Source organism: Passer domesticus, chromosome 3 (assembly GCF_036417665.1).
Source record: "Passer domesticus isolate bPasDom1 chromosome 3, bPasDom1.hap1, whole genome shotgun sequence".
Lineage (NCBI taxonomy): Eukaryota > Metazoa > Chordata > Aves > Passeriformes > Passeridae > Passer > Passer domesticus.
In genome coordinates, this window is record NC_087476.1 from 45,197,740 (window position 1) to 45,215,274 (window position 17,535).

General features: G+C 40.1%; 1 protein-coding gene across 2 annotated transcripts in view; it reads left to right on the forward strand.

The window, feature by feature from the left end:
• Positions 1 to 6,049: 6,049 nt before the first annotated feature.
• Positions 6,050 to 17,535, forward strand: part of AFG1L (AFG1 like ATPase) — a 58,766-nt gene continuing 47,280 nt past the window's right edge. Inside the window, exons 1-2 of one of the 2 annotated variants that reach the window (XM_064412859.1) lie at positions 6,050 to 6,153; positions 12,297 to 12,520. In XM_064412859.1, the coding sequence (XP_064268929.1) occupies positions 6,066 to 6,153; positions 12,297 to 12,520 (312 nt within the window). In that variant the 5' untranslated portion in view covers positions 6,050 to 6,065. Of the gene's footprint in view, positions 6,154 to 6,550; positions 6,767 to 12,296; positions 12,521 to 17,535 lie in introns of those variants that run through there. The other variant, XM_064412860.1, reaches the window with a different exon arrangement.

The following is a 17,535-nucleotide window of genomic DNA, read 5'->3' on the forward strand; positions in this document are numbered from 1 at the left end:
AGCAAGAGAGAGGGAGAGAAAGGGAGAAGCAGAGCTGACAGAATTGTCCCCTTCCAAGACATAAGGTCATTATTTCTCATTATCTGATTAAGTACGTAGTATGTTATGATAGAAGTATTTCTGAATGTAGTGCAGTGTTTACTTAGGACATCAATGAATTGAATTTATATCAATCTGCTATTACTTCTAAATTTTTCTATCATCTTGGAGGACTTCAGACTTTTTTAATACCTTTTAATACCTATTAGAAGTACCCCTCCAATAATTAAAAGCATATATAATTTTCCTTTTACCTTTTCTTATGAAGGAGTGCTAGTAATGTTCCTTTACTATCCAGGTTGAATGAGACTGTATGAAAACTAGTGTTATTTTTTCCAAAAGTCTGTGTAGGCAGTAGGTAAAATGGCAGGCTGCCCACAAATCACATCTGAGAGACACAAAATTAACATATGGCAAGTTTAGTTAGCTGTTGTCTGTGTTAATAAAAAGGTAATCAGAAAACAGAGATGATCCCAAAGTTCAAAATAGTTCATCCCCATAACCAGTATACCATGGGTGATTAGCTTGGTAACTTTTTCGTGAATTTCCTTGTCATCAGTCCTTCAGTGTTATTTCTCCCACGTACTAGAGCACCTTCCTTACTTCCACTAATAGCTGCCAACTATTCACTTTATAATTATAAACAGAAATGAGGCTAACACGTGTTTTACAAAGCAGGAATGAAGGGGACATTTACCTGAGTTATACTAGTTATTAAACTGGTCATGCTGCAAGGCAAGAAAAAACTCATTAATTCTGCTGAGATGACGTATGCATCTGGAAAGGTTTTGCTTGTTACACAACCTATGCTGCCACATCTGACTGCAAATGTGAAAGAGAAACAGAGCACTGGTGTTGTCTTAACTGTAATACGTTGTCTGCCTCCTGACCAAGCCTGGTTTTGTTGTCTGTTCAAAGCAACAAAAAAGTGGCCAGTCCTGTGGGTTTGGGAAGTTGATGTGTCTGTGATGAATAAAGAATTTGTTCTCATGTTGGGTACCTATTAAGAGTGAGCTCAAGCTGAATGCTTTTCTCACAGCACACCTTCTCAGCACACTGTTCTGTCTGCTTTTCCTGTCAGGGATGACTGGTGGTGGAGAGCCTTGTGGAGGCTACAGGGAGTGACTGTTTTAGTCCCCACTTGTCAACAGCATGGATATATAAAGGGTTGCAGTGATTTGATGAGGTGTCCCGTCTCTGTTTTTCCCACTGAAGTCAAATACAACTCCTCTAACCTGGGAGACAAAGGGGAAGATGCCCAGCTTCATGACTAGAGCCTCCTTTACATCACAAGAAAGCATAAATGCCACACTGGCTAATAAGGCCAGGAGAAGGAATAAAGGTAGGGGAAAAGCAGAGTCCTTTGAGCCTCTGTTTCCTTCCAATCCTCAGAAAATGCATTTGTTTGCATTGAATCATGTTCCATGTTTGGTTGTTTTGTTTTTTTTTTTGTGATCATGAGACTAGTGTTATGCTATATGTCGTTGTTTCTTCATGGTAGAAAGGTTCATTTCTCAGCATAAAGGTGAGCATGAACTCAGCAAATGAAGTTTTAATTCTGTTTCTGACATGCATTATAGACCAAATTTCAAATCTGAGGGGAGAGAGGTCAGCTGTGTTTGTAGGTCCAAAGATTAGGTCAAGCATTTGGAATTGGACTCAATCTTTCTGGGTCCCTTCCAAGTCAGTGTAGTCTGTCCTATCAGTGAAAATCCTAGTGAACCTAAATTCTTTAACAATCGGGTACTCAATGATTTGTTATTACACCTTGATTATTCAACCATGACACCAAGATTTTCTGGCATAATTTCAAGTGGCAAAATGGATATCAGAGTCTCACAGCACAAACCGATACAAGCAATATTAATGGATGATTACTTCTGGAATTTTGGATAGTAATACTTCTCCACCAGATTTTCGTTTCTTTCTTTGTTTTTTGAAAGGAAGAGTCACTTTTAAAAGGAAAGGGAACCAAATCTCTCCATTATCCAGTTAAGACTCTTCAGCCTTTCTGACAAGTGTCCAGGTTAGCACATTTTACACAGCATAGGCATATTTTGTTAGAACTTGTGGGGAATGCTGACTCAGGATAAGGCAAAACCCACAAGGCATTGAACTAATTGTGAAATGCCTTGTGTGGAAAAATGACTTCCTGATCCCTGCAGAAGCTGCCAGTGCTTTGAAACATGATGTTTGAATGTCTGCATTGTGCTCCTGCCTGCAAAATAGTAATATTAAGCTTCTAAACATAATTTGTAATATCTCCATTTATATATACATCCATTTACTGTGAACTCCTGTTCTGAGAGATGCTGTGTAGCTGAAATACTGCAGTGAATTTCTAAAGCATTGAGCTATTTGAGCTGACTGAGATGCAAATAGTAAACAGTGAAAAGGCATGCAAGTCCATAATTTTGGGAATGTTTTTATGGCTTTATTAACCTGAGGCTTTATAAGCAATGTAGACTTTTAACAGCGTATTTGACTGTCTCAAAATAGATGAGGTTAATATCAAGTCTACCCCCAAGTGTCTTGACATAGTCCCAGAAAAATGACTTTTGATGGAAACTGTGTTGATGAAAACTACCCACAAATCCATCTTCACAGAGTAGGCTGAATGGTCAGTTCTATATCAAAAGTGTCTTTGTATTTGGGAACCAAAGAAGTTTCCCATGGTGGGAATACCTTGGAGCCTTGCAGTCAGGTAAACCCAGCCCTCCTTCTGCAGAAACTCTCTGGAAGAGACCCAAAGACTCTTGGACACATCCATCCCCATGGGGTTCAGCACATCCAAATTTCTAAAAGCAGTGCAGTTATACCCCCAGAGGCCAGAGAAGACACCTGGAGTGGTTTGATTTTACCCCTCATTTTTATTCCTTTTTATTCCTGTTACAGGCCACTTTTGGCTAGCTGGCAGAGTAATAATGGAGCAGGGTTGAAAAAGTGCCAATTTAATTTCTACACAGTTTCAATGCCACATTTTTGAATGTGGGCAAAGACACAGGTACAGGAAATGAAGGGTACAAATGCACCACAGAATGGATCTGTACCTGTTACAGGACATAAACCAGACTAATCTACAGAAATGTACTTGAAAGTCCTGTTTGTTTAGGTTAACACCAAAACTTGCTTTTGCCAAGTGCTTACAGCTAAAGGACAGTAAGTTCCTGTGATGTGCATGGTGGCATTTCAGTTGGCCAGTGTATAGAAGGTCCATAGCATTGCGTGAATAGGGTTTATTCATTTAAGTAGAAGATGTCCAAATAGATCCAAATGAGAAGTTTTTCTATGCTGCCTTGCATAGCAAGGTTAAGAAAAAAACAGTGACAATTTAAATAAATCAGATGTTTTTGCTGAAGATTATACTGTCATTTTCTCCAATTATTCTTGACATTTCACCCATTCATATTGTGATCTGAGTTAATAATGGAAGAAAACCCAGCTCTTGTTGCCTTGTTTATTCTTTGTTCTCAAGGAGATAAGCTGTTTATAAAGATAACTTATTTGTTATTTAAATCACTTTTACAGAATTTGTTTGTTTCCTTGTTTGAGTTTCTAAATATATTGCAACAATTGTGATGCATCTTTGAGATGCCTATTCAATTCACTATGATTTGTACTGGAATTCATTCCTAAATGGGCACAGGTGTTGATAGCTATAATATGCTAGAATGAGTCAAAACCAATAAATGCCCAATAGAGGAAAGATGAAAGAAAATGCACTGAAAACAGCTCTTTTAGGATGTGATAAATAGGCACTTTAATTCACTACTTAATTAGGTATATAGTGCTGAAGATGTGTCTGGAGCAACTACGTATTTTAAACAGCTGAACATGTTAGAGTGTAACTTCAATCACTGCTAATATTTTCAAGATCATAAACATTATTTTTAGAATTAGCAATACTATTCAGGATATAATCAACCTTTGTCTGCAAGCTGTTCTATAGTTCCTAAAGCAACATTTTTCAATACTTTTGTTAAAAAAAAGTTCATTGATATTCTGTGAAAACTATTTGCTCACTTTCTCATGTTGCACAGACATTAAACGCTAGAATGACATATAGGAATTCTGATGTTGCAAAAACAAAAGTCATTTTAAGCACTTCCTTCGTGCTTTACCAAGAACAGACTCTTTGTAAACTATTTCTTGCACAATGCACTCTGCAGGCAACATCTCCTGAAGCCCCATCCTGGCCTTTGGGTGCATTTCTGTCAGGAATGACAGGCTGGCCAATGTTATGATTAGTGATTCCTGAGTGCCAGAGCCCTTCTCTTGGGGTGCAGGCTTTTTTTCATTGTGCCTTTCTGTCAGAAGAACATTGTAGTTGCAGTGGAGGTGCTTGGATAAGGCAATCAGGTACCTACCAAAGGAGGAAGGTGGTCAGCATTCTCCCGAGGAGTTCTCAGAAATCCACATGAGTATTTGAACTGATTCCCAAGACAAGGTTTACTGTATGCCAAGCAGACACTGAGACTAAATCAGCCTCTAGGGTTTGAATTATCTCCAGAGAAATCTGCTTTTATATCTAACATATCTTGTTGTTGCATTTTAAATACATGTTCATAGGCATAAAAATTATACCGACAGATGTAAAACTGATATTGCTGATGTGCAGATAGGTTGTAACTCTGGCCAGGGATATTTGTCCTTAATATTTTATGAATATCTGTCCTTAGTATTTTATGGTTCATGTTTTTAGAGATAAAAGCAAATAGTACAAGACAGAAATTACCCACAAATACAAATTCAGTTGCCAAAACTCCCTGATGACAGCTGTGGCACCCAATACAGACATGGTGCGGTAAAATACAAATTACTCACAGAATAGTTAGGGTTGGAAGAGACCTATGGAGATCATCTAGTCCATGGCAAGGTCACCTAGAGCTGGTGACAGAGAAACACATCTAGGTGGGTTTGAATGTCTCCAGAGAGGGAGAGCCCATGACCTTGCTGGGGAGCCTGTTCCAGTGCTCTGCCACCCTCAGTGTAAAGAAGCTTTTCTATGTGTTGAGGAGGACGAGGAAGTTCAGTTTGGAAAGTGGAGTGCATGGGTAGGGCAGTAAGGTGTTGTAAGGTGGAGCTCCTGGTGGGCTTGGAAAGTGGATTTGTAGCAAGTGGTTGAAATGGCTGTGTAGGGAGTGCACCCCTGGGGCAGCCAGGCAGGTGGGCTCCTCGAGGGCTCCCACATTGCCTGTGGCACAGTTTGGGGGGAAAAGAGGGGGAAGGAGCCAGGGACCAGCAAAGGACTTGGGGGTGCTGGTTGACAGTGGCTCAGCATGAGCCGGGGTGTGCCCAGGTGGCAAAGAAGGACACTGGCATGCTGGCCTGGATCAGCAACAGTGTGGCCAGCAGCAGCAGGGCAGTGATTGTTTCCCTGTACTCATCACTGGCAATGCTGTGCCTCAAATCCTGTGTTGGGCTCTGTACTTCTCACTACAAGAAGGACATTGAGGGGCTGGAGCGAGTCCAGAGAAGGGCAGTGAGGCTGGTGAAGGGTCTGGAGCACAGGTCCTGTGAGGAGCAGCTGATGGAGCTGGGGTTGTTTAGCCTGGAGGAAAGGAGGCTCAGGGCTGACCTTATTGCTCTCTACAACTCCCTGAAAGGTTTTAGCCAGGTGGGGTTGGCCTCTTCTCCCAGGCAACCAGTGACAGGATGAGAGGACACCGCCTCAAGCTGCGCCACGAGCGGTTTGGGTTGCACATGAGGAGGAATTTCTCCACAGAAATGGTGATTAGATATTGAAATGTGCTGCCCGGGGAGGTGGTGGAGTCACCGTCCCTGCAGGTTAAGAAAGACTTGGATGTGGCGCTTAGTGCCATGGTCTAGTTGACATTGTGATGCTAGGTCATAGGTTGGACTCGATGATCTCAGAGGGTTTTTCCGACCTAATCGACCCTGTGATTCCGCGACCCAGACGGGAGCGCTTCGCCCAGCACCGGCCGCGCACGGGCCCCCCCACAGCCCCGCGGGACTCCATTTCCCAGCGCGCCCCGCGCCCTCGCCGCCGCCGCCGCGCCGGGAAGATGGCAGCCCTGGTGTCGGCCTTGGCTGCTGCGCGCTGCCTGCTGCGGGCTCTGGGGGGCCGCGGCCGCCTGCTCCCGCCGCACAGAGGTCAGTGCCGCCGCCGCGGCTCTCCGGGGCTCGCCAGGCCCGGGCGGGCGACAGGCCGCCGGGGCACCGCGCAGGAAGGGCACCGAGGAGCGGTGGCAGGAGCCGGTGCGTGCCTTCCCTCCCCGTCGTGCCGCGGGTCTGTCCCCGGCGGAGGGGAGGCGAGTGGCGGTGCCGGGCGGGGCGCGCGGCAGCCGCCGGGACACGCACGGGCCTCGCCGCTCTGCCGTGACCTGCCGCTGTCCTCGCATTCCCGGCCTGGGCTTGTCCGCGACCCAGCCCCGGAGGGGACCCGCCTGCCGGGGTGGCACCGAGAGTCGGCCCCGGTCACCTGGGTGACCCGTGGCTTCCCGAGCTGGTGATGCCGCTTTTCCCCTGAGAGCCCTGCGGCTGCACCGGCGCTGTGGCCGGGCCTTGGCGTGTCTGGGGGCTGCTCTCCCTCAGGGACCCTCCGGTGTAGAACGAAGGACAGCTGTGCTCTGCCTTCACAGCCCTGCTTTGAAAGCCTCTTCAGTACAAAAATGTATGGAGTTTTGTTAACTTGAGGCTTAGGTTAGGAGCAGAGATCTTCTTTCTTCGATGAGAGCTCTTCGTGCTCTGCCAGTCTGGCCAAGGTGTGAGAATTCAGCTGGTGACTGGTGGGTCCCGGGATTGGTAAATGTCCACATCCACACATTGTGTTGTGATTGTAGAATATTTATACATCCTAAGAAAAACAGACAAGCGCTGCAGGTAGTACTGTAGTTGCATGTGTTTTATTTTATACTGGTCTAACACTTGGACTCTGTGTAGGTTGTTTTTTATAACCAACATACTAGCATTTAGAAAAAGTTGTCTGAGCAAATCCAGGGGCTTCAGGCAGTTTGTCAGCTTCCGTGTTAAAGAAAAGGCAGTCCTTGCACATGTTGTTTGAGGACATCAGACTGCAGGGATGGGCTGCCATCATGGAATTGATTTATAATCTTGGTTTTACGATCACTGGTTTATAGTACTTCCTTTGATTTTGTGATTTCACAGTTGTGTACCTTTTCTTTAATTAACTAAAGACATGACAAGTATTATCTGTGTAAAGTCCCACTTTCACTGGTGTGCTTCTCTTCTCTTTCCCTACTTTCATCTATAGGTCAGGTTGTGAAATGAGGTGTGCATGGAAAAAATACAAGTAATCTTCTAGCAGAATAATGTATTGGGCACGTATGCAAAAAGTAGAATTCTAGTTCCAACTCATGTTTCTCTAGAGGTTTCTCTAGAAGTTTAAATAGTGTGTCATATGCTGCCCAAATGAATGGCCTTCAGTGATTCATCTGATGTCACATCACGAGACAAAAATGCAAATCCTTGTCCTTATGTCTTAGTTGCAAGCTGCTTCCTCTGGTTTGAATCACTAATTTCAGCATGCAGACGGCTTTTATGAATTTGACATGATATTGGCCTAACATCTTCAATTCATGCAGATAACTTAGTGTGTATGCCCCCCCCGCCAATATGGTTGGTTGGATTTTGATTTTTTTAAGCTTTCTATTAAGCACTAGAAAGTAATTTTTTTTTTTCAGATCACCTTCTCTTACATTCTTGTCATTAATCATAGTGCAATATTTTGAATGGAGCATTTGTGTATTGTAGGACTATAAATGTATTTTTAGCTTTATTCTTAGCACATGATCTCTTTCCCAAGAAGCTTACATGACAAGTCTTTGTTCTTCTGCAGGTTTATTCATGTGCTTAACTTTAACACACATTTAATTTATCCAAATCCTTGTACATCTTGGGGAAATTTACCTGTTTGAGACTGATTCTGCAAAACTTGCATATATATTTAATAAAAGATGAGACAAGAGAACATGATTATTGTTTACTGTTACTAGCATAAAAAAAAAACTTTATGATATTTTGCTACCTTTGCTCCTATTTTTATGCAGGAAAATAACCTTTGGAGCTACAAGACTCTACCATTGCCCTTCCTTGTCACTGTGGTGTCATCTAAGAAGGAAACATTTTGCAGCTGTTCTGATGCCAGCTTAATCTTTAGTTTAGGTCTCTGATACCACCATCTGCCTGTTGATGAAAGTGCTCTCTGCCTTCCAAGTCCTCTTTTTCTGACGTGGCAGTTGTGTTCATAGGCAGTTTTAACAGCTTTACACTAAGAGCTTCAAGGTTTGAAGCAGTTTCATTTCATTGTGACCCAAACTGATATTCCCAACTTCAGCTTGGATTACTGAAAGCATGACAGTTTTTCAAAGTTGGTTTCTATTTTTTCCCTCTCTCCACACAAATTCCAGGGTTTGTGCAAAGCTCTCAAGGCAGACTGTGCTGGCAGAGCAGTAATGAAACAGATGTGATCCTTGTACCTTGCATTAGCACTGATTTAGTAGAAGCTATTCCAGCTTCTTGATCATGACTGTCAGCAAAGGTGGCACTCGGGTGATTTTGGGCTGCTGAATTTTGGTGCAGTTGTAACCTACATGAGTTTGGTTTGGATGCAGTTCTCATAACTCTTCACAGTTCTGCATTTCTTTGTAATTGGAAATGTTCTCTGTTTTTAAGACAAACAGTAATTAACCATTACAGCAAAGAAGGAAGGGGGAAGTGTTAATTCTCTACCTTGTAGCTTGTTTTACCCTTCTGTGCTCTCGACCTCTTGGCTGCTGTCAGGATCAGTTTTGGTATGCCACAACTCAACTTCCATTAGAGTTTGTCTTCTTGCATAAATAACTAGTGCCTGCCTCAGAAGTGACTGTTGCTTTTATAAGCTGTGTTGTCATTGAAGCTCACATGCCTTTTTCTGTGTAATCTCAGACATCAGTTCTAAGTAGCAGTAGAAAAACTCAACAACACATTGATCAGTTTTCCAACTTTCTGCATTTTTTTTCACATTTTCTGCTTTTTTCCAGAGCAGAAAGTCCCTGGTGTTAAGAACACTTTTTATAATTTTATGTAGGCATTAATTATCTTTGCAGTGGTAAATTAATGTCAGTTTATCAAATATGTCTTATTCTTGAAAGAATATTTTTTTATAATTGCAGATCGGCATTTTTAAAAATAAGTTTTATTTGCCTTGGTGAGATTTTCCCCTCTGATTTCTTTCTTTTTTTGGGTGTGTCATGGTAGATCTTCACTGCAGCTGTGTCTATCATCCTTATATGTGTAAGCAGAAAGGCACATGCAAAGATTTAATTATATGGTATGAAATAAAGTGAGATTTTACTGACATATGTATGTTTTGGGAAGAGGAATTTAGGGAAAAAGTTGCAGCTTGGTGTCAAATTTAAAGAAGCAGGCAACATCAGGTTAAATGTGGTAACATCCAACCCTGTCCTCACCCTGAAGAAAAAGGTAGGTTATGGATAACCATGTCTAGTTTTACACTGTTCTGTGTAAAACAGTGTGAACAGTGAATTGATGTTGTGCTTTTCTATAGTTGTATCCAGAACACTCCATAGGTGTAGAGGACCTTTTCCTGTGTGTGACATTTGAAGACTTCAGAAGTGAAAATAATAAATAATTGCGTTGCAGTTTCTGTAATACAAAGATTGGATAATGAAACAGGAAGGAATAAATGAAAACCCCTATTTTGCAATGTGGAGAAGAGGGCTGTAGGACTACAGTTAGAACACTGAATCATAGGTGATTCCTATAGTTGAGTGATAGATTTTGCACTCTGTTCCACAAAATGCAGGTTAGAATGGAAGGTGCACATTTTTTCTGTCTTTTAGAATATTGTATCACTCGTACAGCTACCTTCTGTTGACTTACATCTAAAACCCCACATGCTCTTCAGTAGCATCTGCCTTTTTTTTGCAGCTACAGGTGTGAGTTTATCACTTCAGCAGTTGCTGGGTGTCTCCTGGTAGTGGACTATAGGGTACTCCCATGATGTTTAAATCCCAGTGTTCAGTATTATATTAGAACAGTGAATGATTTGTGCCAGGACACCCTCTATGGCCATTTGGGCATAGTCTCCACCTCTGTCACATGTTAATGACAGAGTGCTTTCTCCCACTCCCAGGATGGTTAGCAGTGAGAACATGTAATCTGAGACAAATCCCATGCCTCTGAGCAGTCCTGCTGGTGTGCTTTGTCCATGGCCAGGAAGGTCATGAGCCACAAACCCTTTCTTACCCCTAAATCAGCTTTTTTTTTTTTTCTTTGTAAGCAGTAAGACCTCAAGAATTTATAGGTATAAGGGGGCACACTGGAGCTCTCTCTTGGGGCCATCAACTTCTACGTATTGCAAAGGCACAGAGGTATGGATCACAGGACTGAGGATAACTTTTTTGGGAGTGGAATAGTAGAAAACAAGATGAAAAAGTTTTGAGATCATCTGAGCAACCTGGTCTGGTGGAAGGTGTCCCTGCCCACGGCAGGAGTGTTGGATCTAGATGATACTTCAGCTCCTTTCCAACCCAAACCATTCTATAGTTGTGTGATCTTTCCTTTTCCCCTTCCCTTCAGAGGCAGGTCAGGGTTTGCTGACCTGTTCCTGACAGATTTTTGTCAAACTTTCACCCCAAATCGTTGGAAGTTTTACAGCTTCTAGACTTTTGATCTATTTCACTACCTTAATTACAGTTATTAAATTTTCTGTATCAATACTACATCCTTTCATTTTCTCAATATGCTGTATGTATTTGGAGTCAGCTATATGCTTTTCTTCTCTACAGGTTTTACTCACATTTTTGCAGTAACAGACTTTGAACTCAACTTTATGTGATCTCTTTGGATAGGGATGAGTTAATTACTCTTAATTCAAAGCAGCAACTCAGTTCCTCCAGGAACAAGAGAATTTGCTGCAGTTATTGGCTGCAGATATAAACAGTGACTGTCTTTATGGAGAAACTGTTACTTGCAATAAATAAACATAATTTGATCTACTAGTTCAGTTTTATTGTTTTCTGATATTCTTTCTTATAGCCATTTAAAACTCTTTTTGTGCCTTTTGTGGCATCTTTGTGGGTTATGACTCATATTTTAAAAAAATTAAAAATCTCATTTACTCTGTCATTTGGTTCATACTTCTCATAACATATGATGTAAAAATTGAAAAGTGTTTTCCTGGGCAGACTATACCAGCATTGAATAGAGTAGGGTTTTTTTCTCTGTGTGTATCTATATTGGAGGACTTGTGTTTATTTTATTTTAGTTTATTTTGTTCTCTAATAGTATTATGATATTGTCTCACTGGCATTTTTATTGATCCAGTGTAGCTGTTGGATCCTTTTTTTGCAGAGGTACTCTTTAGCTGGTCATTCCCCATCTCCTGAGTTAGTTATTTCCTCTAAATATCATGCTTTGTCCCTGTTGAATTACATCCTAATTTTACTAAATTATTTGTCTAATTTGTCAGAATTTACTTGCCTTCCAGAGTGTCTGCAGCTCTCTCCTGATTTTCTGTTATTTGCTTTCCCAGTCTACTTTATTTTGCTGTATATGGCATGGATGGAAATTCAGGGTTGCACCGAGATGAGATCTTGAGCCCTCTGTGAAACTCTACTGCAGATATACACCTAGTTTAAGTGTAGTAATTATTTATTACATATCCTTTTTCCAGCTGGTTTGTACTTGCTTAAAGGTACTTTCACTTGCAACTCTGACTTTGTTTCTGACAGTATTCCTATCTGGGCTTGTCCCTGTCTCTTCCAGGCAGAAGATAATGCCAGCAGATCAGGCTGTGGCATTGCAGGGCTTCACAGCTGCTGCCTTGCTTAGTGTGGTGTTTGACAAGTTGTTTTAACATCCTTACAGAACTCCTGGTTTGGTCTCTTGTTTGTTGACTTCTAAGTATTTTCTGAAGTTTTACCTAAAGGATTATCCATTTAGAGAAATGTACTTTGGAAATTTTAAATGGTTTTATCCCAATTTGGAAAAAAAAAAGGGTCAAAGTTTCCCTTGCAACAACTCAGCCAAATCTTACCAACTCTCTAGCTGGTAATAAGTGTGCTTGTTAATAAAATAAAGGGATGTTAAAACATACTACTAGAGTTAGTAAAAAGTTAGAAATTGAGTTAATGGAAAATGAAGGGGTAACCAGTGGTTACATAGGTAAGTTGTGCATATATGTCTTTGTGTAAACTGTTAGGAATATGTGTTGTTTGTAAGGAGATGCTTTTAAGAACTTCTCTGTTAATTGGCTACTTTTATTTTTACAGCCTACACAGCTCAGGCAGATGAGAAGACAGGCCCTGCTACTCCTACAGATGCTCACGCCAGAGCCTTACTGGTTTGCAATGGACCTTTGGAACATTATGACTTTTTGATTAAGCATAAAGAGCTGAAGAATGATGAGCAGCAAAGAAGAGTTGTGCAGCACCTGCAGAAATTGCATGAGAGCCTTAAAGGCTACAGTATTGATTCAAAAAATGTTCTTTCAAAGGTGAGGTTTACAATGATAAAAATATTTTTTACATTTATATTTGCTTGTAAGAATGCACTTAAAATGCGTAAATTTCTGTCAAGAGCACAAATTTTATTTTTGCAAATGCATCTTTGCAGATAGATCAGTCTTCATGTTTCTCTCTTTCTTTTTTGGTTTGTAAAGTCCAGTGGCACTCCAGAAGTAGCCAGATTAGATATTATTGAAATAATTCCGTAAGAAAATCTAATGTGGTTTTAGTTATGTCCACTGCCTACTTTTCCAAAAACGTCATTTGGCTATAGGAGAGAGGGGCCTAAACCAGGTTTTAATTCTCAAGCACTGGTATTGTACTTGTGTGTTTGGATTACATAAACTGAACACTGATGTTTTGTGTTCTAACAGATATCCCACAAGTAATTCCACATTATAATATGTATCAGACATAACTTCTAAAAACAATTCTTCTCCATGTCGCCAGTTTCCAGGTGAGGTAAGGGAAGAAGGCCTTGGTATAATCTGCACCCTTGTGATTTTGGGGGCATCACAGTTTCTTTTCAAAGGATTTACAAATTTTAGACATGTCCCTGTTGCACATTGCCTTAACAGTCATAGTGCTGTTAGCCAGGTGTTGCATCTCTGGAATGTTTCCCTGAAGCTCTTGACACAATGTTTTCTAGACTCTCTTTGACAGTATTTTCCATGTGTCTTGTTTTCATGCTGTTATTCTCAGATTGCTGCTCTGGTGGCCTTGCACCTGCAAATACTGATAGCACTGGCATGGCACATTCTCATGGGAAGCAACTAGAACTGATGTGGGAATTCCCTCTTCAGCTTTCCTTGCCTCTTGTTTTATAGATCTGAGTTTATATCCCAGAAAACCAAATGTAGCACCCAGCAAACCAGATAAGACATTTAATTTGTCTCTAAATATTGGGCATAGATGTGCACAAAAGTTGAATGCCCAGTGAATGTGCTTCATTTGCATCTGATTAATATATTTCAGTCAGCACAGTTGTAAGCTGTGGTAGGATGAAACAACAAGAATTGGATCTTTGACTAGCCTGATGATAAAAGTATAGTGCTGGGGGAAAAGTGTGGCAAAATATACATTGCTGTCTCACCTGCACTTTCACAGCCAGAACAGGAAAGACCTCCTTGTTCCTGGGAGAAGGGAATCTGTCAGTGTTTTCCCCAGTTAGACCCTGAGTTTTTCTTTTGATTTCACTCTTCTCTTGCACCACTTTAGGGGTTTTTTTCATGAGAGTAACTTGAACATTTATGGTCAATAAATGTCTTTTGCAGTCCTTGCTAACAAATCTCCATGTCAGCCTGTTTAAGCATTCATTGCATAACTCTCCTCATCTCATGAGCATAAATCTAAATATGCTACTATTAAACTTGTTACCTAACCATACCAGATCGTTCTCTTTCCTGGCACAAATACTGTCATGTTTGCAGGTTGCAGGGCAAGACTAAATGATGTAGCACAAGATAAGGGGAGCCACAGCCTGAGACAAAAATGTTATGATGGAGGCATTGCCTTTACTGCCAAACCTGAGGATCAGTAGGCTAGAATATTTTGATCTTTTCTGGCAAGAAGTTGTGGACATTTGGATATTAAGTTCTAAAAGCACTGCCCTGGAGAATAATTTTGAGAGCTGACTTGTGTTAACTGGAGTGCTCCAAATCATTGTTAGAGCGGGTGTCATGGCTTTGTAGATCAAGAATTATGTGGGTTTGCTATTTACTGATTCTTTGATTGGTAAGTGGAAGGAAGCTTGTATTGCAGAGAACAAATACCAACCTTACTCTATTTAGGAAATATGATGCTGCTATGTCCCTGTGTAACAGAGCTAATTGCAGTAAAGCCAGACTGACACTTTCTTACTTAAATGCCATTTCTCACTTGAGAATGTGTTTTTCACTACTTCCTTTAAAGCATTCTACTTCTTCATTTAACATTGCTTTAATTTTAACAACTTTTGAAAATTGTTGCATGGCTCACTGATAAACTAATGAGTCAGTGAGAAGCAGCTGAAGAACTGCTTGCTACAGGAGTGTTACTGCAGTTTGAGGTTTTTCTACTAGAATTTGGTATTTTTGTGGAAATCTTAAGATTGGTAACAGGTTGAGCAATATAGTGCCATGCATACATCAAAACCCTAGAAAAGGAGGAGAACAGTGACTTCTGCATAAATCTGTCAAAGTCTGCTAGCTTATGTAATTAAATGAAATCATGATTCAGGGAGAAGAAGTCACAACAGCTTTGTTCCTCTTCTGCTGTATTTGAGGAAGCAATTTGCCAGTTCAAACAGAGCTCCTTATGAGATAAAATGAAGGCAAACAGATGATAGTTTAAATTCTAATGCAGGCCAGGTTTTGCTTCAACAAAGTTGTAATCAACATCTTAATGAAGGTTTCTCCAGAATAAGTCACAAATGTGACTAGATAGTTGATAAAATCATATGCTTACCATATGTTTGCATCTGTTGAGGGGTTTCCTAAGTAAGCAATATACTTGGTTTTTTGTTGTGGACTTTAGTGTTGTGATGCTGTTGCAGGTTCAGTTAGAGCTAAGGCTTTTCATGCCAAGAAGAGCTGGTGCTGAGTATTGCTGCCTGGAGCTGGCCTGGGTTGAATAGGATTTGTGTAGGTTTATGGGTGGAATTCATTCTGAGCAGTAGAAGGCTTCTCCAGGAAAATATTAATGATGCAGGTAATCCTGTGTTTGTGAATAGCTTGTTGGCAGTCTCCTCTCATGGAGGCTAGGTACTTTGTAGCTTTGAACACTGTCATGTTTTTGTAATAAAACCATTGGATTTCCTTTCTGTTTTGTACTTGGTGAGTTTTAATAGATGTAAATGAAACAAATTTATGTATTTTAAACTAATTAAGGATATATTTTGAAAAGTTAAAATACTTTCTCAGTTATACTTAGTATTTTGTAAGCTTTTTCAGGAGGTTTCTAGCAACTTGAATAGCCCACTTTTAGTATGAAATCTCCTGTACTAAGAATAAATTAATCTACTGGCAGCTTTTACAAAATAAAAAAAAAATAGTGGTGCCTGGCATTTCAAGTGTGCTCATTTTTCCTGGCTCTGTTATTGAAGAGAATGTGGTTGAGAGATTGCAGTGAGGGAAAAAGGGACAGTGGAAGAGAAACCTCTCTCTACCAGCCTCTTCTATTGTCTGATATTCTTTATTTTATTGCTTGATTTCTTCTGTGATAGAATTACAGAAGCCTCTTCCAAAACAGCAGAAACTATTCCAGAAATAGAAACTTCTGAACCATTACAAGAATGGTCTGCTTTGGTTTTAGCTGGGTTCTTCTTTTGTCACTTTTTCTCTAAATAGTTTTATTCACTGAATTGTGGTAAAAGTAGGATTAGGGAGCAAATATTTATATCAGACACAATAGAGGCCTTTCAGGGTTTTTTTTTTACCCAGAACACTTGTGTTACCTCACAGGCCAAACCTTTTTGAAACGAGTAGTCTGGGGCACATAGACACACCAGGTGCCATTTTCTTCATGATAATAAAATTCTATTTTGTTATTATGTAAGTTTTTTGGGGCATCAGCTTAGAATGAATCTCGGGGGAAAAAACATTTAGTCTTGCTGCCAACCAAGTAGGCTTCTGTTTTTTAAAATTACTCCTCAAATTTGAACAAGGACTTTGATCTTCAACTTGGTGAAAGCATGGCCTTGTGTGTTGATATTTTGAGATCCTCTGAATTGAAGTTCAAGGCCATAAGAGTTTGCATAGACATTTCAGATCTCCAGCTTTTCAAAATAATACCAATTGGGGCATCTTAAGAGTTGTTGAGTTGCTGTACTAATGACTTGAAATAAGCTCAATTATAAGTGAGGTCATGTTTTGAAAAGAGGTATGAACAATAGTAAACACCATTCAAGACCTTGAAAATGTCTTCAGCTACAACAGCCAAAAAGGAGTCTTGAAAGAGTGGGAGAAAAAGGCAGTTTTGTTAGGATTTAAAAAAAAAAATTCTGCTGTTGGGAGACTTGTCTTGAATTTTGCATATTTTAATTAACCATCTTAGTATTGGCATTCATTTGCACTTAAGAGTTTTTCAGTCAGGGTGTAAATACTGCCAGGAAATGAGTTGCTTGCTTCTGGTGTCTGAGCAGGGGAGAAGGTGGGAAGACGTTGCATGTTACTAAAGGTATTCTCCCCTTCAAACTCAAGTTTTGTGTATCACTTAATATCTTTGGGTTAGTACCTTTTAGATATTAACTTTAACATACTTAAATCTTACCACTGTTGCCAAAGAAAACGTATTGTCAACAAACTTAATGTTGTTATGCTGACACCCCAAGGGTACCTCAGGATAATATGGAAATGAGCAAGGAGAAATCATTAATTTAGTTTGTCTTCCTAGATTTCCTACTTTTCTCCCTTTTCTGCCTGAAATAAAGAAGAATCTCCTTATTTTAGGGTGACTGGAGGATCTTCTGCATTAGATCTCCTCCCTGCTTCTTGCAGAGAGTAGGTTTGCATAGAAACAAGATCAGTATTCTGCTTTCTTTGCCCCCCATACCATTGATTGACTGCTTGCTGTGATTTAAATTGAATCCAGTGTTGATGGGATTTTATCAGCAATCCTAGTGGAAGTTTCCCTTTTTCTTAGACAACTTTCAGGCTTCAGAAGATGCATTAGAATAACTAAAACAAAAAGAAAAAAAATCCATTTTATGATCATGCAAAATAGCTTGAGACTGGTAGGATATCTGAGTTTTCAGTATTAAAAAAAATTACTGATTAAGTTTTACTTTTTTGAAATAAAAAGTATATTAAGAAAAAAACCAAACCAAAACAACCAAAGAATATAAAAACAAATTCTTAGAGTTATACAATATCTGACAGGAATGACAAAGTCATTATCCTAAAGCTACCAATAGTGTGATGTTTAGAATTATATGTAAAATATTTCCTGCAAACTTCTTTAATTGCTGAAACAGGAAAAATGGTTTTCTGATATTTGACTTGTTTTTAGAGATGATCAACAAATATGT